General features: G+C 31.3%; 2 protein-coding genes across 3 annotated transcripts in view; one reads left to right on the top strand and one right to left on the bottom strand.

Moving 5' to 3' along the window:
• Window positions 1-26545, bottom strand: part of LOC106121351 (Brevican core protein triforce) — a 62823-nt gene that overhangs the window by 32146 nt on the left and 4132 nt on the right. The window lies entirely within an intron of this gene.
• LOC106121350 (uncharacterized) lies at window positions 6802-8209 on the top strand. The gene has a single exon (XM_013316980.1). The coding sequence runs from the start codon at window positions 6812-6814 to the stop codon at window positions 8141-8143; it is 1332 nt and encodes a 443-aa protein (XP_013172434.1). The 5' UTR covers window positions 6802-6811; the 3' UTR covers window positions 8144-8209.

A 26545-nucleotide genomic window follows, 5' to 3' on the forward strand; every position in this document is an offset into this window, starting at 1 on the left:
AACCGTTCGTGACTTATGATCGTAAATATAAAGTCGTACCCATTTCTGTACTTTATTCTCAATTCATTAATTTGGATAAAAACCGTGTTTGGTTTTCACTACCAATACACGTTTATAAGATCATATTAATATCCCTCGCATTCCCTTAAAAAAGAGACTAGTGAAACCCACCTTTCATTGGTAAACAATTGTTTTTAAATCTTCAGATGTTTTTACCGTGGCCTCCGCAGGCAAGCTAAACACTAAACAAAAAGATTGACAACTTTCTCGTGAGACTAAAATCATTAAAATTATTAGAAAAATTTGATTATAAAAATTAGTAACTCTATCTGAGTCTCTTATTCTCGCCAGGCGAAAAAATAATTGCGTTTTTTCTGGGCGTCTTTAAGGTAATAAGCTCTTTGATTGTTCCTACTTGTATCGTTTCAAACATGACTGTTCTAGATCTATTATTACAATATTATTGGAGTCATGCAAATGCCCGACCTTAGTATATAACAAAATATAGCTAGGTCACAACTGTAGGTCAACTAAAGTCAATATTTTTAATTATAAAATTATTGTACTTGATAAAACATGCGTTAATCCGTCTAATTCACGGAGACACTAATTGCTGGTCAATATGTTCTAAATTAGATGTCAATTAATAATGGTGGTTATATATAAAATCAGCTCACAAATTTGAATAACGTAACTAATATATAGTTATTAAAATTGGAGTGTCTGTATGTAATATCCAAAAAAAAATCGCGGACATGATGCATTTTAGTGCTTATAAAAAACAGTTTTTGCAATTTTTCTCTGTCTGTACTGACAAGTTGGGAAATCTCCAACAGAAGGGGGCAAACGATCAACAGGAACACCGAGGTGTTCAACGACGCCCATGGGCATCAGCAATACCAGTGGAACCGCAGATGCCCTTCCGCAGCGCTAAAGTGTCGAGCTGATCGCTAAGAGCGAAGATTGAAATCGCTCTCTGTTGTATTTTGACGGGACTTAGATACGGATAGGCTGTTATTTTAATTCTGCGCTGACTTAGTTGCGGGCGACTTCTAATAACATATAAGTTGGGATGGACATATGTTTTGGTTGGGATGCAAGCAATATAAACCATCATAAAGATTGATATGTTGATGCTATCGAATATAAGAATCAATTAACACCTTCCAACATACCATAAACCAAATACAAAGCTTTTTAATTTTTATTACATATACAATAAGGTTCAAAATCTCATGAGAACATAACACTAATGCCTACACGTAATCTTACATCTACATATGTGGGCCAAGTGCATTAATCGGCTTAGTTAAATGAACTCTAGTTTAATGTATTCAATTTTGGACCTTATCTTTTCGAAATTAGAGTAGCAATTTCAATAGAAAATAATTTTATCAGAATGCATATCTAATTGATAATGTAGAGCAAATTACAAAATTTAATTGATTCAAACATCTAACACTAATGGTGCAAATTAAAAGTTAAAATAAATAGTATATTGTACTTTCAATTATGTTATAAATGTGTTTTAAAGATCATTAAATTGGCTATTTCTGTATTGAACATATCTTGGGGAAAAAAAATATTGGTAACTGACTCCTGTCAAAGCTATTGAAAAAGTGACACTATCGGACATTAGTTAACATTGTGTTAAATTGAACACGCTAATATGAAGTTTCTTAATATGTAAGATGGTTTTAAATATTTATGAATTAAGACGACTCACTTAAAGACGACTTTATTACTTAAAACAAATAAATAATTTTTGAATTATTTTGTTGTTTATAAATAAAACTATGTTTAATTTATCGCCATCCCGTCCTTTTACCTAAGCAGGGGCTGCACATTATCTTTGTATTATTTTCCCATGCATCTCATTCTTTGTCATAACCTCTCTCACATAATCTTCATCACAAAATTTCCATCTTCTATGTATATACGAGTATATAAATCAATTGCTCATTGTTAGTCTCGAGAACGGAAGAACGGCTGAACGGATTTATCCTATCTTGGTCGTAAAATGTTTGTGGAGGTCTAGGATTGCCGGGAACTAATTAGGTTTTTTTCATTCCACGCGGACGGAGACGCGGGTTACAGCTAGTCTATTATAAAAAGTTTCTGTATGGGATAACTTAATAGGCATCTATGTTCATGACCTTGTATCACTCGACATGCTTCAACAGCGCGTATTGTCAAGTAATTTGGCACCGACATTCTACCTTGAGCCACATACGACGCTAAATATACTATATTTATATATACGATCCTAATTTGTGTCACCTTGTTCGGACAACTGATATAAAACACTGCCTACGCGTACTACCATTTATCATCCTTCAGTTTTCTTCGACATATAAAAAAATAATGACGAATTTGAAGTAGATTTCGGTTAGAAACCACGAAAAAAAAACGCTTAAAATAACGCTAAACTTAGTAATTTCAGAAATATTTGCAGTAACTTTATCTTTTCTTATCTTTTATTATGGGATTATTTAAATTATTTACAATACATACTCGTTAAATGTAATAAAAAATTAAACCAAATCGTATGCATTTGTAAGCAAAAAAATGGCGAAAAATATACGACTCGAAATTAAGTCAAAATATTTTAATATTAAAACTGTAAATTATTGAACTTTTGATCTCACAAAAGTGCATGGCATTTAAAAAAACTAAAGTTTTTAGAATATAAGTCAAATTTCGCAATATAATTTATGTGATTTTTTCATGTATTTTTAAAATCGTTAATTTATAAAGCCAATAAATAAGACATAGACGAAAGAATTAGACATTTTAGAATTATTGATCAGTCAACATTTTGGCACACCTGTTTTTATATTACTAATATTATAAATGCGAATGTTTGGATGGATGGATATTTGTTAGAAGATATCTCCAGAACGACTACAAGGATGTCGCTGAAATTTGGCATAGATGTAGAACACAGCCTGGGTACAAATTAAGCATATTTATCCCGCTCGAATAAAGTCGCGGGCGACAGCTAGTTACTAATACTGTAAATGCGAATGTTTATATGGATGGATAGATGGATGTTTATTTGAGGGTATCTCCGGAACGGCTCAACGGATCTTGCTGAAACTTGGCATAGTTATAGAACATAGTCTGGAAGATCACTACTTATCAAGTTTATTTTAATCCGCGCGGACAAAGTCGCGGGCGACAGCTAGTATTTTATATAACTGTAATGTCATTAGGATGTCATTTGTAAATCATTTTTTTTTAAATGTCAATGCTCATCTGATTAGTTTGATGCGGGATGTTTTATTGTCTAATTTGGCTAAGGTTGACAACTTACATGAATAAAGATGTGTTCGAATATTCTAGAATTGGTTTATCTCATTTTAATTGCATTTACATTGTAAATTAATCAATTTTCACGTTATGCGAGCGAATAGTTTCTCAAGTTTTCATCGATAAATGTTATAAGCTATAGTATAAAGTTTTATGTGAATAAATCGTAAGATGCGATCAACTAAAGAATCACATAACTAATAGATAAAATAGCGCCATCTATTGGCTGCCTTTTAAATCTTTTAACTATTTTAATTTAAATTAAATAAATCGTGCCGTATGGAAAACCATAGTCTCTTCCCATCCTTATTGGTAAGAGTTTGGTTATGTCTGTATTTAAAAAAAATGTCCTTTTTCAAGTTAGTTAATACAAATTCATCTCCAGTGTTTCATATACAGTGTGATCTTGAATTAAAAGTGCTCTAAATCTATTTTATCTCAGTTGTTGTCCTTGAACACTCCCTATATAAAGGAGGATGGAACAGACAACTTGTTCACCTTTGAAATTATCGCAATATAAGGTCTCAACGTTCCCACCTACGTCTTTTTGTTTAACTTATATTGTGTTAAAAATATTACAATCTCGGGATGGTAGCTTGTTAAGAGGAAAATATTGTCAGAAGCTGAATTATATGCGTATGGGTCCTATTTTTATAACGGAAGAGTTTGCTTGCTTGTTTGTTTGTTTAAACGCGCTAATCTCAGGAATAGGTCCAATTTGAAAAATTCATTTTTTGTTGGATAGTCCATTTGTAGAGGAAAGCTATATAACATTACGCTGCGACCAAAAATATATTTTTTTAAATCCGCGTGGACGGAATCGCCGTCGACAGCTAGTGTTAATTTATAAGTTAATTATAGTTAGAATTGCGTAAAGGAACTCTTTAGAAATTGAAGCCCATGATTGTCAATGATCGGTGTTCCCCGTTTGCCTCTTCACGCAAATAAAAAAGAGACGGAAGGGAATTCAATTCGTACATCATTGAATATAATCAAAAAAAAAAACAAGAAACAAAATTATTAATTTTAATTAATTGATTTAATTCTGTATTGTTTTTGGAATATTGCAGTAAATTTCACAGAATTAAAGATACGCTAAAATAAATTATTAAACGCATATAAATCAAGTCTTGGTTAATTTTAGTTAATCATGACCTTGACATATCATCATTTGGTGACGATGTTACATATGCACGTTCTCGTTTCCAATAAATACAAAATTTAATCTATATGTTAATAGTATTGATTATAGGCATATCATTGATTTATTGTCAATATGTTAACTATAAAATAATAATAAAATATGGATTATAGTGCCAAAGCTGCTGAAAGATATGGCTATGTATTTTTTTGTATTCGGGTTTTTGAACACCCTATACTTTTGTAAATAAAAATTGCTACTACAAAAAGATGTAGCTTATTGCAAAGGCTGTCCTAAAAATCATTGAAATCCAATGAAGAATTTTCAGGATATTTGATAAAATTTTAAAATATTGCATCGGCTGAAGCCCTCTAGCGTCCAAAAGAATCAACTTTGCATAGAGGACATATCGATCAATCAATCTGTGGTAGTACTCCGCTATACACGTCTTTCCTGGACACCTGGATATAGAAACGGGAACAGATAAACGCGAATTTTAACTCAGTTAAAATTAATGTAGAGAAAAATTCTTTGATACTTAATAATGGACGAATTTCAACCACTAGTATCAACAAATTTGCCAAAAATTGATGCCTTACGGTAAAGGTTAGGATTTCGATTACTAGACAATCACAACGTCACACTACATAATATGATAGATATTCACTGCAAAACTGGCGGTATATACAAGTGCAAATCCGTTAACTGAATGGCTTGCCCCAAATCCCTTATCACAGAGTTTTGGCACTGTCCCAACTGGGATCGTGTAAATGTACACTTCTTTGTTATTTTCTGGATGAACGTCATTATGTCGTGTCGTAGCTATGAAACTTGTTATGTTAACTTCGAGCGCTGAATTTCCATCTCTTTGATTACTATAATTTAGTTGATGGCAAGATTAAGCTTCTTTTCTTTAGATTTTTGAAGTAGGAAATCTTTTGCTGGATTATTTTGCATATTGAGTTAAAGTGTCAGTCCGCGCAATTTAAAAAAAAATTAACAGTGGTGAGCCCGCTTTAACATCTCCACACGAAATACCACGACCACACAGAAGACAGGCGTGAAGTGGAAGCAATTCCGCGTTTCGTCTGATGAGTGTGCGTCCCTGAGGCCTAATTTAGTCCTCATTCCCTTCCCATCCTTTTTCTTATAAGGAAAGGATGGGAAGTGGAAGTGGACTTTTCGGATGATGCATGGAAAGGGAAGATATTTTCTTTCTATGCATCCTCTGCTCCAGCGATTTCTGGTGGCCGCTCGATCGTTTGCCACCTTATGATATAAAAAAAAAATTGAAATACGTAACATGTTCATTTGATTTTATACAACAATAGAACCATTCTCTTTTAAACTAGAATATACTATATTATTAACATTAACATCAAGGGAAATTACTTTTCGGTACTTATATTAAAAACAGATAGAAATCTCTACAATAAATGCAAACAAATTAATCATGCTATAATCTTATGATCTCTTTATATTTTTTGCAATAGTTTTTTTTATTACAAATATCATCGAAATATAAATACATAAAGATAAAATTAAAATACATACAAAAATACTTCCAAATAAAGTAGATGACCTAATAAATTATTCTAAAATTGTCAGCTAAAATATATAATGTGTTTCATTTCCTACTTGACCGCTATATAAAGATGTGCTAACGACATTGTAATGGATTGCATTATGTATTTATAATCTAATTTGAAACCTATATAACATGTCCTAGATAATTTTATTCGTTATATTTTCTTAAAGTCGTATTATCGTGTCATTTTAAGATTGGTTTCATTGTGTGTTGCTATGCTGTTGTGTTTCTATTTAGTTTTATGAATTCGTGTGTTTTTAATTTAAATTTCTATGATATTGAAACTTACTACATATTTGAAAGTGGCCAGCGTGTTCTATTCTGTGATATAATTTTTAATAGGATTTCCAACATTCAATGAAAACCAAGACCCAGTGAAAAGGGAGTCAAGTATGAATGCTAACAAAACTTAAAACAATTGCTACCAATTAGCAATGTACGTAAGCTATAAATCTTACTAATATTATTAATGCGAATGTTTAGAGGGATGGATGGATGTATGTTTGTTTGAAGATATCTCCAGAACGGCTGAAGGGATCTAGATGAAATTTTGCATACATATAGAACATAGTCTGGAATAACACACAGACTACTAATTATGTTTTTTTTAATTCCACGCGGACGGAGTTGTGGGCGACCGCTAGTATAAAATAAATATATTATATTAATTACTGGAATCGCTTTTTTTCTCGAATATCAATAAAAGTTATGAGACCTTATTTCATCGCACCCTGTCACTTGTGAGGAAATAAATTGAATTGTCAACTCAAATGACATCCTATCTTTTTACGAGTAAAAGAAAAAAGTCGTTTATATCAAGAAAAATGGCAAAAAATTCAGACGTTGAAAGCAAAATGTCCTTGGATAGTTTAGAAGAAAATTTCAAACATAAAGCGTCTATTAAAAATGAGTATGCCGAAGATAACGTTGACACAATACTCGTGCCGTTTTATGAGCAAGACATATTGATAAAAGTTCCTAAAGCACAAAGATGGAATCATAATACTGATGATAGAAAATCTACAAGCAAACCTGTCAAGAATTATTTAGTAAACAAACGTACGAGTAACCCTCCACGAGTATCCTATTTAGAGGTGTTTCGTAAAAGGAATAACTTAAAACTAGACGATGACACACCATTAGAACAAGATATACGTTCTCTATCGCCTGAGGTTGGCGATACAGAAAGAGAAAGTATTGGAGACGACACTAACTATCAAGTGACTAATGATTTTCATAATACTGAATCATACAATGAAATGTATTATGCGAAACTGTTGGAGAAAGAACGTAATCAATATTTGGATAATTCATTTGAATTCGAACATCGTTTGACTGAAGACAATGATAATAAATCTACAAGCGAGAAAGATAATTTACGAAGCGTATCTGAAGCATCTCTACCTAAACGTGCATCACATGCGTCTGATAGAAGAGCTACCATTGAGGTACTGAATAATGTCAAATTAGGTGGTCTAGGGCCAGATATGGAGAAAATTAAACCAAGACTAGAAAGAGCCAGGAGTCTGCAGAGATATTCCGAAAAGGTAAGAATGGAAAATCGAGTGAAAATTTATAAAAAGTCAATAGAGCTAGAGAAGGAAAAAAAGCCAGAGAGGCAATCATCAGCTAAACAAAGCAATAAAATTGAAGATCAACAAGGCGAAGGTGCAACACATTCTTCTTACTTAATTAAGAAGACTAAGGATAAAAAGGCCTTTTTAAAAACAAGAATTGGCTGTAAATCTTCAGATGAAACACAAAATAGCAAAAACTATTTAAATGAAAGAGATAAATATAAAAAAGACAAAATTCGTAATGTTTATGAAACTAAATCAAAAGACACTAGACCCAAATTAAGTAACACCGATCACAAAGAAAGAGTTAGAAATAAAGAAGAGCATGAATTAAGAAAGAAATCTGCACAATATAAGACTACACAAATGATGGACAAAACAGATGAAGTACCACCGGTTCATATAAGTTTTATGGTGAATTTTAGCGGAGTACGACCCTCTAGTGCTCTGAAGAAACTTGAGGCTAAACACAAAATGTATCAGGAAAAAGTAAAAACTTATACATTGGAAAAGAACAATCCTTAATGCTTTTAAATATTATTTTTCAGTTTTACTCCAGTATATTTTCTGTTTGTAATGTCAGTACTGATTTATTAAAAAAGCAGTACTCTCAATAAGTTCTTAATATTTTTTTATTAATATTATATTTAACTAATTTTTTTATGATTTATTTATATTCTTTACTCAAAAAATCTTATTTAATTTACTTCACATTTAATCTAAATTAACAACTTCTAACAGTTGATTTCCACTGTCGGGATCCTTGTATATATTTTAAAACAGAAGGGGCCAAACGAGCAGCGGGAACACCGAGGTGTTCAACGACGCCCATGGACATCAGCAATACCAGAGGAACCGCAGATGCGTTGCGTTGTTATATTGTTGTCTCTGTTTGTTCCAAGAGAATGTGTGCGATGACAATATGTGTCAAAGCAGCCAATCATATCTTAGCTTTCAAATTAATCACATGACAGTGTTACATTGCAATTTCAATCTTGTATGGACCAAATAACATAATGGGATCCGGTTTTGATTTTCTATTGAAGGAGAAAGTGTTATTACATTCATACAAATACCTATGACGTATTCACCTTGACGGATCTCGCTTTTTTGTTACTGATCACGAAATGTACATCAATCGTGGTAGACAGAATATATATCATACAAGACAGTATCCTGTCATATTTTTTCTTATTGCGTGATCATTAAAAGCAATTTTAAAGTTTATTTCAAATAATATAACTATGAAATGAGGGGTAATGGGTAACATCCAATTCCTGAAACACCTGTTTTCCTAAGTGAAGGAAATAAGAGGAAGGCGAAAGGAAGTTAGGAATGTCTGAGCAATATATGAGACGACTAAGCAAATTTAATTCAATTACAAGTTTTTGCGCTATAACATTATCAAAATAATAATATATTTAGTTTAAATTATCTTGTATCCATTGAATAAATTATTGATAATTTAAATTTGTCCTTACACGTATATTTAATTACAGTACGTGAAAGGATTAACGTAAAAATTGAATGCAAACAATTTGTCCCAAGTTCAGGATAGATTAGATTAGATTAGATTAGATTAGATTAGATTAGATTAGATTAGATTACAAATCAATGAATAATATCTAATCGGTTAAATTGAAACGGATTAATACATAGAACGTGACGTATTAGGTGGATTAAACAAACAAGATCTAACAAAATAGAGAATTCTAAACAAAATGTTCTAATCAGATCAAAGATAAGTTCTAAGAGGACATCGGAACTATCAAGAAAACTTGTTTATTAGTAAGTGGATTGAGCAGATATTAAATTTGTAAATAATTGCAAAGAGAAAGGTAATTAGGCATACGAGAACAAGCTAGATATAAATTGATTTACTTATAGCTGTACTATAAAATTAAGGCAATATTTTACAGCTTAGATGCATTTTAATTAGACTGCATAGTATGATTTCTCCATCATTTTATTGGACGTATTTCGATACGGATCCTTGAGACCAGTATAAACAACAGTATTGACAAACACTCGTGTCACTATAGTATTTGACCTAGTAGCCATAGTATTATTATATCTATATAACCATCAAATATTTGCTTTCGGGTCTAGGTTGAATATGCTCTCATCCTTGACACTGTAAAACTGCGTCTTGTATTGCGTATGCTTTAAATCTTGAGGTTCACTTATTGATAGGAATTTCTCTTCTGTCTTCGAAACAGCATTTAGATTACTACTATAGTATTGTGATGAGTTTTTCTTGACATTATTTTACTAAATCTTGGAATAGTTACTAAGATCTGCTTCTGAAGTGTCTCAACTCTTCGAACTTAGAGAAGGACTCTTCGAAAATTATAAGGATCTAAAAAATGTTTACTTTAAAATACTCTACACTAAAATTTATTTTCTTGTCAGTCTGCAATAACTGTGTAAACATTAAGACGGTATTTCGTTTCTATTTCTATAGTAATGTATAATAATATTTAATTTAGTCCAATGGAATATTTAATTGCGCGTTAACGAGGCTGTTTTTGTTTGCCATATTTTTAATTAGAAATCAAATATTTTATTAGCATTTCATGAGAGCTTTTATGTCCATAATCTTTGCTTATGCATCCCAATTTGGTTTTTTTAATAACTTAAAAATCGTGCTCAACATTTTCATAAGCAAAATTCACGTTACAAAAGGTAAACTTTGTCGTGTATTGTTCCATATTAGTAGATATAGCAACTGGTTATCCAAACACAAGTCTTGCCGCACCGAGCACGCTCTTTGCAAGAACAAAAGACATTGCCCTCCCCCAAGGCAGCCCACAATGTTCTCGTCAATTTATGCGAGGCAAGTTTAGAGAGAATTTCCTATGTCCTGAATTTTTAATACCCTAATGGATATTTTAAATTTCGTCTTTATAGCTTGCAAAACATTTTTACATAAGAATAAGAATAAATTTATTTCACAAAAACTCGTTAGAATAATATACAGCGAAGTATCTTACAGACCCCGAACTAGGCTGAGCCTGTATCTCGGGGCCTATAAAGAATATTTTAATAGTGAACATATTTTGTTTGATATTACTATGAACATGCGAGCTTAACTATTTTTATTCCTTTCCAAAAAAGTAGTCATCCTTTTAATTGTCTTTTAAAGAAATTGAATTAACATTTTGGCACAATTGTTTCGGCAGTTAACATGCAGTTATGCGTACGACGAAAGTCGAAGAAGAATTTCTATCATCTTTGAGAGAAGTAATTTTCGAAAGTTTCGATCGAGTCTGGAAGAGTCGAATTCAACATCTCATATAATTTTAATATAAATATCATACTTATATTTCCCGTTTAATATCTCCGTTAAAAGGGAAGTGCATTTAATCACGATATTATTGAATAATCAAAAACGGTCTTTAAACTTATCTGAAGGTTATAAAATGAAACATTTCCTGATTGCATGTAAGGTTTGATATCGGCCCTCAATAAAAGCTGCCAAAAATTTACTTAACAAAAGTAATAAAAATCCACACAGAAGTCGAATATTTACTTTAATATTTAAAACGTAACATATATTTATCCCTTTCACGTATCGCAAGTAATTTTCCAGATGTAGGTTAAAAATCCAACCGGTTCTCGACAACTTTTACCGTCCTTGGCGCCCTTGATACGTTTACTGAACCCTTTGCCGCCATTTCTTTGGTTTGACAGCTGTCAATGTTACTAGTTTATCCAGAAAGAATATTTTTGGCAAATTAATAAAATTAGAATGAATGTATTAAACGTAATTCGTAATAGTAATTCGTTCGTTATTTACGAATTGTTTGAATTCCAATATAAATGATAGAAGGAGAGTTTTTTGTCGTGTGTTACATTTATACTAAATATGGAAGGTTTGGTATAAAGAATAATCCGTAAAAACCTTACTTTATCTTGACATGGAGTTAATTAAAAACTTTTTATTAAAATGTATTATTTTGACAGTAAGAAACCTTATTTTTTTTATCTCAAATTACTTTAAAATGTAATAACAATTTATAATTTTATGTTCTGGCAACCACAAGACACGTATTTGCGCCGTTACGTAATAAGAGATTTTCACTTTTAACACAGGCCCAAAAAAACAACACCTCATTATGCAAATATTTATAAGTAAATGCAATTACTTAGGAAATATCACGACAGGACTGATCCTGAATAAAGAATAAAATCTTTATTTTTATCTAATTATTGCTACAAGTGTTAACGACAGAAGATCCGAAGATTTCTGAAAATGAATTTAAAGCATAGATCAAAGTTTTCAATTGTTGTAGATATCGGTTGAAAATAATTAAATAAAAAGGTTAATCTTGCTTTTACCAAAAGTTATAAATGCGAATGTTTGGATGGATGGATGGATGTTCGTTTCTGGAAAGGCTGAACAGATCTCAATGAAATTTGGCATACATATAGAACATAGTCTGGAAAAACACATAGAGAATTATGTTTTTTTTTTATTTCGCGCGGACGGAATCGCGGGCGACAGCCATTTACTGAGTAAATGAGCAAAATTGTATTAATAACAGTGAAATGTTATTCTGATTTAAAAACAAATGAAGAACATTTATATTAAACAATTTATTTTCTGAACTAAATCAAAATTCTAATATTCGAAACATAAAAATATTTATAGCCAATAAAAATATAACCTAAACATGAGTAATGGAGTGATCGTAGAGCCATAGAATGTATTAGAATTTCTTTTCACGCGTATAAATAATACAAATGTGCACATAAATAAATGTAACTTGTTTTAACACTGCATACGAACGTAAAAGCACTTTAGTACTATATATAAATACATTTCTCTAGTAAATATGTTAAATTTTAAAGTACTTATTAAATTAACATACATTAGACGAAAGATGTATTTAATATCACATAACTACTTTACTTTTTCAATTAAATTATTAATTAATTAAAAAACTAAAAAACCTGACTGATTTCTATCGCACTTACCATTGGTTTTTGAGACTAAAATCTCTGTATAAACTATATCGTCACATTTGATATTATCTTTGACAAAACAGAGGGTAACAATACGTCTTAAATGGTGCTTTTGGTTTCGGAAAACCCAAAGTTATTAAAATTGCATTAAAAAACAAAATAAATATAAATATAATTAAAATTACATTTAATCCTTTCATCCTAATAACATAACACATTTTTTTTAAATCTCATCTCTTGTTTAGGACAGCGGGCTAAAGGTATGCGTCCATTGGACTGCGCCAGACGCACCGCAAGCACGGCGCGCGACGGATTTTACTTTACTTTGTATGATTCAACATAGCGCTCTGTCCATCATCCGCGCCGCACGCATCGAAAGGCAAAGCAAATCCGTTTAATCTGTCCGTACGGTGCGTCCGGCGCGGGCCAATGGACGCATACCTTTAGTAAAAATAAGCTTACATATACACAAACCTGTATACATAAAAACATGCATACGCGCGACGACACTTGTCAGTCGTAAAAATGTGCGCTTTAAACGTGGGTGCAAAATTTTAACGATAAAAAAAATCGAAATATCTTTCTTTATAGGGCAACATTAAGTAAGATTACGCGGATGTAGAGTCATAAAAACAGTTATCATACTTAGTACATTCAGCAAAACGTATCAACAAGAGAGCCCACAATGACCCAGATAGAGTGCTCTACATGAAAAGTGAATGCAAGGGATAAACGCGTAATCACAAATGTACACGCTTTTAACTTGGCGCATAATAATGTGGTTTTATAACTAAACATTGAGTGAACGAGAAATTAAAAAAAATCCGTTAAATTTTTTTTATTTCAAGTTATAACACACGGTTTTATTTAATTTAATACTTAAGATTTACGGTAATTTTTTTTTAATAAAAAAAAGAAATTGGAAAAAATATTTTTGTATTGTATTATAACATATTCTATTAAAGTTAAGAATTTTTCTTAAAAAAATATTTTTGACGAAAATGTTTAAAAAAGACGCATTTATCTTACTAATATTGTAAATGGGAAAGTTGAAAGGATGTATCTCCAGAACGGCTTAAAGGACCTCGCTACAATTTAACAACAACACATAGGCCATTAATTAAGTTTTTTTAACCTAAGAATCCCAGGAGACAGTTGGTTCGTATATCTAAAGTACAGATCTGGAATATACCAATAAACAAAACAGAGGCGTCGCCTTTAAATATAAAAAGTTACCAGTAAATGTTGAATGTAGAACTATTATTGGAATATTCTGGAACAATTCAGTCAATTCATTCTTATATATATATATATATATATATATATATATATATATATATATATATATATATATATATATATATATATATATATATATATATATATAAAAGAAAGTCGTGTTAGTTACACTATTTATAACTCAAGAACGGCTTTACCAATATGGCTGAAAATTGGTGAGGAGGTAGCTTAGAGACAGGACAGACATAGGATACTATTTATTCATTTTTTTTTTCGAATTTATGCCTTGAAGATCTTCTTTTTATTTAACTTACTAATATTATAAATGCCAATGTTTAGATGGATGTGATATGGATGGATGGATGGGTGGGCTACACTAATTAAGTTTTTTATATATCCACGCGGACGGAGGCGCGGGCGACAGCTAGTTTAATTTAAATAAAGAATGAGGTAGCAATCGACATGCATATTTTTACCTTATTAGGTTTTAAGGCTACCATAAGATGTGGCACTGAAATATTTTAGCGTGTTAAATAAATATGTTAAAATTAAAACAAGGACGATAACGACGGCAATTAACTCCAAAAAAATAAGATCTGGTTACAACAGTGATTCTACAGTATGTATTTTTTATTTATATAATTTTTAAATGAATTAAAATTTCCACGTTTAAGACTACAATTATATATTTATATTAAAAAATAATTTCTACTAATGTTATAAAGCGGAAGAGTTTGTTTGTTTAAACGCGCTAATCTGAGGAACTACTGGTCCGATTTGAAAATTTTTTTTTTTTGTTGGATAGTCCATTTATAGAGGAAGGCTTTAGGCTATATAATTGCTGCGACCAGTACTTTTTTTAATTCCGTGAAGACGGAGTCGCGGGCGACAGCTAGTCTTTAATAAATCTTAGTATTTCTTTTTCATTGTAACTAATATCAATGTATTGGATGATATAAAATCCAGAATCATAAAAATGACTTAATATCTTATTTGTTTTCTAGAAATGCTTATATAATATATAATGAGGCAATTTGTAATCAATAGATAAGTTTTTCTTTTATCTTAGGTCAATAACATTATTTAAATATATTTTATGGAGAAAAGAAATTATTTTTATTTTTAAAGAAGTATCGGACGTTGACGTGTGTAAATGAATGTTTATAATTTTGATAAACATCTTATAAAATTATTGCCTAAGTTCAATGTCCAAGAATAAATATTATAGAAGACCTCCGGTTTTATAATCGCAATTATCTACCACTATATAGAAAATAAGCTGTCGCCCATGACTCTGTCTGCGCGAAATTAAAAAAAAACTTAATAAGTAGCCTGTGTTCTTTAAAACTATGTTCTACATGTGTGTCAAATTTCATAAACATTCATGCATCTTTTCGCATTTATAATATTAGTAATATGTCAGATTTATTTGAGGCATTCAGTCGATTTCATTACAATTCATCAATTTTACTAATATTATAAATGCGAATGTTTAGATGGATGTTTGTTAGAATGTATCTCTAGAACAGCAGCATGGATCTCGCTGAAATTTGTCATAGATGTAGAACATAGCCTAAAGAACACATAGGTTATTAATTAAGTTATTTTTAATTCCGCGCAGACGGAGTCACGGGCGACAGTTAGTTTATAAATATTTCTGTAATCAATTTCTTATTATTACCTTTACATTAACGATTGTATCAGTATAAGACATTCTGTTTATTTAGGCGCCATAATAACCATAAAAAGATTTGCATAGATTTAAAATATATGTATTTGGTCATAAAAATGTCTCAACATACCTTATATGGTATTACAGTTTGCTAACGTTAGATAAAACACATAATATATCGTCGATATATGTCATTTTACTCATTTTAATGTACTTTATATTATAGTAAAGCTCGCCTGCGACCGTCCGAGCTTAAAAAAATAAATTATTAGTACCAATTGCAAATATACATTCGCATTTAGCAAGATGACTTATATCATCCACCGAGATTTTAATGGCGCAAAGTAATTGGATTAGGTTTAGATTTGAATAGTTTTAATAACTTAGACGTAAATAATATTTGACAATTAAATATTCAGTAATAATAAAAATTATAAGATTTAAGTAAATTGAGAAAACTTCTGAGGTACACAATGACTCGTACGAATAATCATCTTTATGTGTTATCGATGTCGCTAAGGAAAATATATGACAATTGAAGAAACGAGAAAGCTGCATCGAGACATTATTGATTGGCAATACAACCGCCTAAGGGAATGAAGTCATAACATACTTATGTTTTTTCTTTTAATATTTTTATGGCTTTTAAAGAAAGCGATAAGACCAGGATGTTCAGATTCAAGCCAGCCACAATACTCAGATATATCTTACTAATATTATAAATGCGAATGTTGAGATGGATGGATGTTTTATTGAAGGTATCTTCAGAACTTCTGAACGGATTTCGATTAAATTTGTCACACATATAGAACATAGTCTGGAAGAACTTATAAGCTATTAATGTTTTTTTTTTAATTCCGCACGAAGTCGCAGGCGACCACTTATTTGTTAATAAAAGTATTTTTTTTTTAAGTTAAGGTGTTCACTTCGAAAATAACATACGCAATCGTAATTAAATTATAACGATATAAAAAACATAACATGTTACTTTTTCATAACGCAAATTATTCAACGCAACACCATAAGATGGCTGCCGTGTCATTGTGCTGAGAAAGTAGAGCATGCAACGTAATTATGATAATCACGCCGCGGTATCCTGTAAAATGTTAAGCCGACATAAATGAAATTAGGAAACGGTACACATCACGTATAGAATCATTTTTAAAGTTGTAAATAGTCTAGTAGTGTATGGATTACTCCGGCTATATCTTACTAATATTATAAATGCGAATGTTTGGATGTATGGATGGATTGACGGGCGGGTGTTTGTTGGAAGGTATCTACCGAATGGCATGGCCTCGCTGAAATTTAATATAAATGTAACATAGTCTGGAATAACACATATGCTATTAATTCTGATTTCTTTCAAGGGCGACAGCTAGTTTACTCTATTTTTTTCCGCTCTCTTAATGAAAAAGGCGCATGAAAACTAAGGGGAAAATTCTAGTATATTAATCCTATTAAATACTGGTAGAGTCCGAAGGATAAGTTGCTAAATAATAACTCGAATGAACATTTCAATACTACGACGAAGCAGAAGACAGGCGTCAAGTCTAAATCCGCGTTTCGTCTGATGAGAGCTGTGAACCAGTTGTTAAGAAATTGAGAAATTAATTTCAATTAAATAATTACAAAAGATTTACTAATAGACTTGAAAATGTAAAATAATTTACACAGACACTAATTAGTTTGAAAAACGTATTTAATTAACACAGAAATTCGTTCAAAAGTTAGCAACGTTTCCTTAAACTTCGCAAGATGATCAGACCGGAGAATAATTTCGTAATTGAATTATAACTTTTTAAAATCAAAGGATATCTCTTTTATACGCTCCGATGAGCAATTAGGTCGGATTTTATTAAGTTTCGTAACAATTAACTATGCGTATTAATTATTATTTAAAATAATGTTACTTCTGTTTTACTCTAAATTACGAGGAAATTTAATTTAATTCAGAAATAAGAAGGTTGCGTTTTTAATCATATAAAATCAACAATGAATTTAATTTATAATTTTTAGATGTATTTTTGAATGATAATAAAAACTCTATAAATTAGTTTACATCTAATAAGTGTATCGTGAATTAAATGTGGTATTCAGTTCGCATATTCTGCATTTGCAGGTTCATTCTGCAACTGACTGCAGACTGAATTAATTGCAGTCAGCGCGTAATGTGCAGAATGCGCTGACTCGATCACTGGCGTGCAGTGTAACGGTTGAATTATTTGCACGTTTTGCAGTGTGTGCGATAGAACTTCACTATGTTTGAACAATTTAAGTTTCAGTAATATACAAAAGGACCAGGACACTTTAATAGTGCCTAAAACAAGCTATAACATAAAAGAAGAAATTTAAAATCGGTTTATTAACTTGAAAAGGAAATTACCGACACTTGAGGAGAGTACAAGGAATTTAACTAAACAAAACCTAAGAAAACAATTTATTTGTTAGTTGTCAACAAACGCTAGAATAAAGCAGCACTCAGATAAACACTAAAGATTCAACGTCATCACAATATTACGATTATCTTAATATATATAATAGCATATCAGATATAATATTTACATAAAACTAGCTGTCGCCCGCGACTCCGTCCGCGTGGATATATAAAAAACTTAATTAGTCTAGCCCACCCATCCATCCATCCACATCACATTCGCATTTATAATATTAATAAGTTAAATAAAAAGCAGCTCTTCAAGGCATAAATTCGAAAAAAAAAGAATAAGTAATATCCTATGTCCGTCTCCTGGCTCTCAGCTACCTCACCAATTTTCAACCATATCGGTAAAGCCGTTCTTGAATTATAAATAGTGTAGCTAACATGACTTACTTTTATATATATATTCTCCAATAATCCAATAACAAAATAGTTATGTTAAAAAGAAAAAAACTTATCAAACCCTCTGAACGTTGGCTTTCAAAGCACGTTGTAAACTGAAAGTGGAGCGTAGAGAGAACGGCAGCCGTTACATTATAGATATAATTTTATAGCATTGTCTCTGGGGCGGGTCGTTAAGATAACCGCTTCCAGATAGAGCGAAGTGGGTCGCAATAGCAATGCAAGCTACAAACGACGCGAAAAACTGGAGTCTTGCAAATGGGGTCATGCCGAATCGCTTATCTGACTATGAAGTTTGACAAGTGGTGTAAAATTAAACCTGGTTCCAGATTTTGATGACGTATTGTCTCTTAGCATTAAATACTAGAAGAATAATCTCTTATAATCACTCAGAAATATTCTCTTTCTGTGCTTTTCTGTCGATTAAAGGCACCTGCCTTGCGCATCTGCAATTGCGGATGTCTATGGCAGCGATCGCCTCATTTCGGCTACTTTAGGTGGCCGCTCGCTTGTTTGCCACCTAATAATATAAAAAAGTAAGGACTCAGTTTCGAAAATTAATCGATAACCTACATAGCATTTTTTTCCATACACAGTGGTTACGTTTTTATCTTGCAATTATAAGTCTTACATAAATAACTAAAAAGATAATCATGAAAATAGTGCATTATAGTGAGGCAAAACAAATTAATAACAGCGCGCTTCTCGACACGACATCGCGTAAATGCAACGTTCAATTTGGCACTACTAGATAGCTGTTCCGATCGCCTGGAAAACCTATTACGTTATATTTGCCGCAAGCTCACTATATCATTTACTAGTTACATTTTAATATTTTTTGGCTAACACTAACAAAAATCACAAAATAACAATGTTAATCCTTCATGATGAATTTAAAGTAAACATTGGGTAATTTATGAACAAGTACAAATATAGCTCCAGTTATTCAAATTCTAAATAACAGTATAATTTTTGTAAAAGATGGCGTTGTGTGTTTTATGGTAAATTTTTTTTTACGTTTTATAAGCCAACGCTTGACCACAATCGCACCTGGTGTTAATGGAGATTTGGTCGAAAGATGGTACGCGCTAGCTTAGTAATTGCCTATTCACTCTACTTTTGAAGATCCCAACATCATATTTGGACGGAAAAACAGAGGCTGACAACTTGTTCCAATCTCTTGCGGTACGCACAAGGAACGATGCTTCGAATCGCTTCGTTCGAACGCGCGGTACCTCTATCACAAAAGGATGGATTCCCGCCGTATGCCTGAACGTCCGGTGGTAAAAGGGTAATGGGGGAATTATCACGTGTAATTCCTGCGCACACTCTCCAAAATGAAGCCCGAGAGAATAGTCAATTTACGTCTGTGCTCAAGACTGACTAAATTAATTAAGTAATTAGTACAGTAACCGTCGGTTTCTGAGCACAGAATCTCTGTAGAAAACACAACGTCATTTCTATCATTAGTTTCGACAAAACAGAGATAACAATATGTTTTAAATGGGGATTTAGGTTCCAGAAACCGGTATCTGCTCCACTTGATCATATTGTCTTCTCATTAAATCTGCATTAAGCAATTCCCTTAGTGGCTATTTAAGGACTGAGTAAGTTAAATAATTCCGTTGCCTTAGTAACTATAAGCACTATTAAGAATTTATGAATGTATGTCTACTTTAAAGCACTGCTCCAGTTTAGTACTGGTTCCTAACTAGTCAGGTTTTGGAAAGCGCCTAGACATTTCCTTATTTTATGAGCGTACGTACATTACCGAATGTTCTAGAATCGATTACTAGGCTTCATTTAATTATTCTAAGTTAGAATTTTTCCATACTAAAACGAAAAGATTTGTTTGTTTGTTTGCATTGCTCTCAAACTGCTGAACTGATTTGAAAAATTCTTGCATTGTTAGGAAGCTACACTATCCCCGGACACATAGGCTATATTTATAATTATATTTTTTTAATTCAAAGCGTACAAAGTCGCATTTAACTGCTATATTTAATGAAGCACTTATTTCTTTTGTTTTATGTTTTTTATATTTTGGTCCACTAATGAAGATATTCACTTTAAGATAAAAATTCCATACAAACGATTACGTAAAGTACACATTACTCATCATACGTTCCCACTGAGGGACTCAGAGCCTACCCAAAATCAAGGGTGATTAGGCCATACTCAACCACGCTGGCTTAGTGCGTCATTGGTTAACTTCACACATATCTTAGAATTTCTTCCCAGATATGTGCAGGTTGCATCATGATGTTTTCCTTCACCGTATTAACGTCGAATAAATGTACATATGTAAATCGGAAATTCGAAAAACACATTTGTACATGGCGGGATTCGAACCCAGGACCTGATTGCAAGTCAAGTGCTTGACCATTGAGCACAAAATCACATTACTATGTGATATGAAAACACGTGATATGATCTATGTATAACAAACACATACCAGTACCTTAGGAAATATGTTTAGTTATGCAATAAAAACATACAACATACCTTGACTTTAGTTAAGGACATGTTAACGTCGTTAAAGAACATTGAAGTGAGTCAATAAAACATGCCGCAGGTGAATTTATTTCCATAACTTAAAATAAAAATAACTGCCCTATTTAAATATTATAAATGCGAATGTTTGGATGGATGTTTGTTTGAAGGTATCTCCACAACGGCTGAATGGATGTCGCTGAAATTTGGCATGTAGAGCATAATCTGGAAGAACACAGGCCACTAATAAATTTGTTTTCTTAATTCCACGCGATCGAAATCGCAGGTGACAGCTATTTCAGTATACGATTTGAACTTTAGCAATCATCTTATCGCTTCAATTGGATTAAAAGCAAGATTCATTTTATAGATTGTAATAAATATATTTAATTAAATGTTTCATATTAATTCCACGCGAAATATTGGCACAGTTAGCTAGTTTAATTTGAATAAAAGCGCATTGCGTATTTGTAAATTGGTGTATAAAAATATTTTCGAGACCAAAAATATACATTAAAATTTATGAGAACATTAGATAAAATAGTTTTCTAGATTTTACGTAAACTAATTCAAATGTAATAACTTATAATTTGTAAAGAAACAAGTTTTAATTTAGAAGTTATGACATGTTTTATGAAAAAAAAATGGATTCTATTCATCAACATTTAATAAAAAAGCATTGAAGATGTCATAGTAATATTTTTATAAAGGTTAATAGTTTTTATTATTAAAAATATTATAATCAAAATTTTAATATTTATAGTCAATACAAATTATTTCACATATTGTAAATTTTATGATATCTATGCAATATGAATACGTATAATTTAATTATTGAAGAATAAATTATATAATAATATTTGTTGCCAGTACGAACGGAACTTTTTTTACTACTTTTTACTTTTAATTTTTAAATTTAGAATGTTAAGTTTTATTCTTTCTTTTTCCTATCCGAAATTGAAAGTTGTAATTAAATCTTCAAACAATTTGTGCTAATGCTTGTCTTTTCCTCCATTTTATAATATTTTCATTTTTGATTATTATTTTATTTTCCAAATTTTATCTAAATTCTACCGCTCGCTTCCTTCCTCTTTACGTTCCGTAGTCTTCAATAGTTAAAATAATAGAAAACATGCAAAAATTGCAAAAGCTTGTTCAAAATTAATATTTTGTTAGTTATCCTTGTACTATCGAATAGTGTTAAGGCTCAAGTAAAAATGTTACACAATAAAAATAAAAAAACATTAGTATCACATTCAATCCATTTTTTTACCGAGGACTGTAAAATTATATTCGAAATTCAAAACAAAATGACACAAAAAGCATAAATAACCGTTGGACTATCACCAAAATCTCTGTATAAAATATATCGAAATCCTTCTCTTTAATCTTTGACAAAACAATGATAATATAATAATATATTTAAAACGGGAATTTAGGTCTCAGAAACCCACGGTCAGTAAAGTACGCACTAACTTAAGATTTTGTAAACTTTGTGTAGAAATTGTTGGTACTTTTATACATTAAAATATATATTAATATTTGAAAAAGCGGAAATAATGCAATGAAAGATCAAATAATGATTTATCACATCGCTCTATAAACTCTTTAATATCTGATGGCAAGTTTCCATTGTCCTTACGTCAGTATGAAAACATATTTTCATCCCTCACATACTCTTTGAAAAAGACAACAATATGTTTTTTTTTAAATTGATCGGATGAAAAGGAATCTTGTAAAAGCGGCCAGTCGCATTTTGTAGTGAAATTTACTTATTTCGAGCGCATTTTACGTAACATGTACATTCAAATAAATGTCTTCATGTTAATTTTAGCCAATGTAAGAAAGTATTTGTTTTTTATCACCACTTGTAATAAGATATTTACTTTCAAATATCCAAGTCCACCTCCAAAAATCGAGATTTCGAATAAAATTGTAGTATTGGCGACTTTCAATATTTTTTTTTCTTAAGGGTATTAAATATTATTTGACCGAAGCAAGTACAGATGCAATTTTTAAAGGAGTTACTAAAATTGCTCTTCATATTATTTATATGTGTGTATATTACTACATATTTCAGACTATACATTGTATACAAATTACATAATATTTATGTACTTAAAGATTTATTGACAGTAAATAATCGACACATAAAATTTATTTGTCATAAATCATTTTGTCCGTGTCTGATTGTTAAGTCACATTTCCTTAGTCACTTAAAAAAGGGCATTCTTCAGTAAAGGAAATATTTTATGACGTCATTGTCTACGTTTGAATAGAAAAATACAATGTTGTGTGTAAGTTCTGTTTGGTTGGAGTTTGAAAGTTTTACTCAGAAATAAAATAGCAAATTTAAAAAATACCACTTAAAATATTATTAAAAGCATAATAACTATCAAAACATTTTTTTTTAATATTAGCAATTTTTTTTCGTAAATTTACTAATATTTTTTTTACTATTCCAACTAAGCTTTAGGCTTAAGGATATGGTTTACGACAATAGTCGAATAGCGGGATCAAAAGACCGTATCCTTAACCATTAGGCTATTGACGCTTAATACTAACAATTACAAATAAATGTAACAGAACATTAAGAACCTACTTACAGTCATTTATATTGTAAATGCAACATATAAATTGTAATTACTATTACGAACAATTAAATATAATATTTAAGATTCTTGTTGTAAGTACGTATTGCACAAACAGGTGACAATCCAACGAACATCTAGTTCAACCAACTCGTATTATTTCACAATACTTACGTATTATATGCCAGTACATAAAACCTTTTTTGACGTCATAAGCTCATCAAAAATTAAAAAGTAAAGTTTCTTAATTTAAATCTGGCAGGTTGTAAAGTGTGCAATATTTTTCTTGCTTTTTGGAATTGTGAGTAAGTTTATATTCACACTATCCGTCGCCAGCGACCCCATCCGCGCGGAATTAAAAAAATCGTAATGAGAAGCCTACATCTTCTCCCAGACTATCTTCTACATAAGTGCCAAAATTCATCAAACATCCATCCATCCATCCAATATGAGTAAGAAGTAAGATGATGACTAAATATGTTTGTATTGGCTTTCCCCAAGTCCCAAGCGAAAGATTAAAAATTAAACAGTTTTTTTTATGATAAACAAAACCATTTATAGCAATAAATTCTAACATATATATGTATTATGTTGCAATATACAGTCGGTAAGTCCGTTAATACATGCGCCTCCGTCCGGTCACCTATCATAGTTATCCAAAGGTTAAGGTCGCGAGGAGCAAATTATACCAGGCAATCATACTAACAAAGTTCAAAGCCTATAATTTGTTAATTAATCAATTTTTTATATCTAAAAATAATTTTAAGTTTAAGTGTTTTAAAATTATAAGAACAACACGAAATCACACATAATTCTCAGCGTCTGTGTAAATTATTCAAATATAGCAGTTACCCGCGACTCCGTCCGCGCGTTATTGATAGGAATATTCCAAGACACCTGGGAACAGTGTAGCTTCCTTGCAGATTTAAAAGTTCCGGAGTATATTCAATGCAAAAAAATAGAAAAACAAATATTTTATCTTTATAGTACTTAACATTTACTATATTGAATTATGCTCATTTAAATCTTATTTATGTCCACTGTCAACGAACTTCATAAGTCACTCCCTAGTCCAGAAACTAACTTATGCCCTATTGCTAATGGGAGAGCATTTACTATAGATTCATTTTATTAAGTCTGATAAGACTATTCGTTTGTTATTTCGACTTATTAATTTTCCTTCCATTTGGTTATAAAACATTTATAAGTATGAAAAAACTCTAAAGTTTGTTTTAGATTTAAAAAAAATACTAAATTGTTTATTATTTCTTATAATATTAATTAAAGAGGTATCGTTATGTAATATTAGCAAATAAAATTTAACTCCGCGATATGAAACATATTGTAAACGATTTGAAGAATAATTAAGACGCGTTCGAATTAATAAAAATCTTATAAACGTGATTAATTTGTATTCATAACGCTTCTGAATCTAATTTACATAAAACGATGCTTAAATTGAAAAAAAAAATCGATACTCAAATCATATTAAATATAATTTTCGACAATTTATATCTCTAAATAACAAAAATCTGTTATATCGCTTTTTTCCTTGAACATATTTCAGATTTTTTTGCAAAATAAACACTAATAAATATAAAATGTCTAAAACCTAATAATCATCATCATTGTATTTGATTCATTATTTCAAATGACCACATGACCTAGTTTTTAGAAAATCTAGTATTGTGGTACTTACTCCGCTGGCGCATCGACCCATGGTCTTGGCCTACGACACAAGAGATCGCCAAAGTCGCCTGACTTGAGTCTTCTCTTGCCAGTCCATTGCCTGTAGCTCCCGCAGATCCAGCTCTGCAGTTTTATGGTATCGGGTCCCTAATTCGATTTTCGAAGCTAACACGTTATAACATGATAGAGATTAAAATCAGTTAAACCTTAACAATATAATAATGTAGAAACTTATCTTGTAACAAAAATGACCTAATCCATTTAATTCGTATTACCTAACCTCATTGGTCTCGTAGGCCGACTTTCAAAATAAATTTAAATAAATATATTTTAATTGTATAATTTGGCAGTTATTATATTCATATTTGTATGGCAAAAATGTCATTATAAATCTTTCAAATAAATTATAAACCTAATGTTACATTCATCACCATATATCACGCTTCGCAACACTTACATAATTATTTTTATGCCAGAATAAGGAAAACGTGCATATAGTAAACAGTTGCCTAAAGTCAATACGATTGGTTAACAGTGGTAGAGCCCGCTTTAACATCTTCGCACGAATTGGCCCGGCTCGCCCGGTGAAATACCACGACCACACAGAAGACAGGCGTCAAGTGGAAGCAATTCCGCGTTTCGTCTGATGAGTGTGCGTCCGTAGGCCTAATTTTAGTTCTCTTTCCCTTTCCACCCTTTCACTTATAACGAAAAGATGGGAAGTGGAAGTGGAATATCCGGATGAGGGGATGCATAGGAAGGTAAAATGTTCTTTTTTTGTGCATCCCCTATTCTGTCGATCAAAGGTTGGCAAGGTATCTGCAATGTCGGATGTATATGGGCAACGATGGCTTCGCTATTTCATGTGGCCTCTCGCTCGTGTGTCATCTTATCATATAAAAAGACTATTAGGACATCACCGTGTGCTTCATTACAGAAAAACTTTAAGAAAACATATTATAAGTGACTAAGCTTTAATCAAACAGGAATTGCGAGTTGACTTCACACATATCTTTTGAATTACTTCTCGGATTTATGTGCAGTTGTGTTATCATTGTCCTAGATATATCTTACTTATATTATAAATGCGAATGTTTAGATGGATGGATGATGTGATATATGGATGTTTGTTAGACGGTATCTCCAGGACGACTTCATGGATCACACTGAAATTTAGCATAGATGTAGAACATAGCTTGTGAGAAAATATAGGCCACTAAGTTATTTAGTTCCGCGCTGACGACATCGCGGGCGAGTGCTAGTATAGAATACATACAATAACTATGTATGTATATTTTTTTACAATAAAATGTACAATTTACTACTACTAACGTTTTTTTTTAATAAAATCTAATCCAAAAAATGTAACTAATACACGTCAGTATAAGAAGGTCATTTGCCAATCATTTTGCACTGGCATATTTCTTGGCGCA

Source organism: Papilio xuthus, unplaced genomic scaffold (assembly GCF_000836235.2).
Source record: "Papilio xuthus unplaced genomic scaffold, Pxut_1.1 DF826945.1, whole genome shotgun sequence".
Classification (NCBI taxonomy): Eukaryota; Metazoa; Arthropoda; class Insecta; order Lepidoptera; family Papilionidae; genus Papilio; species Papilio xuthus.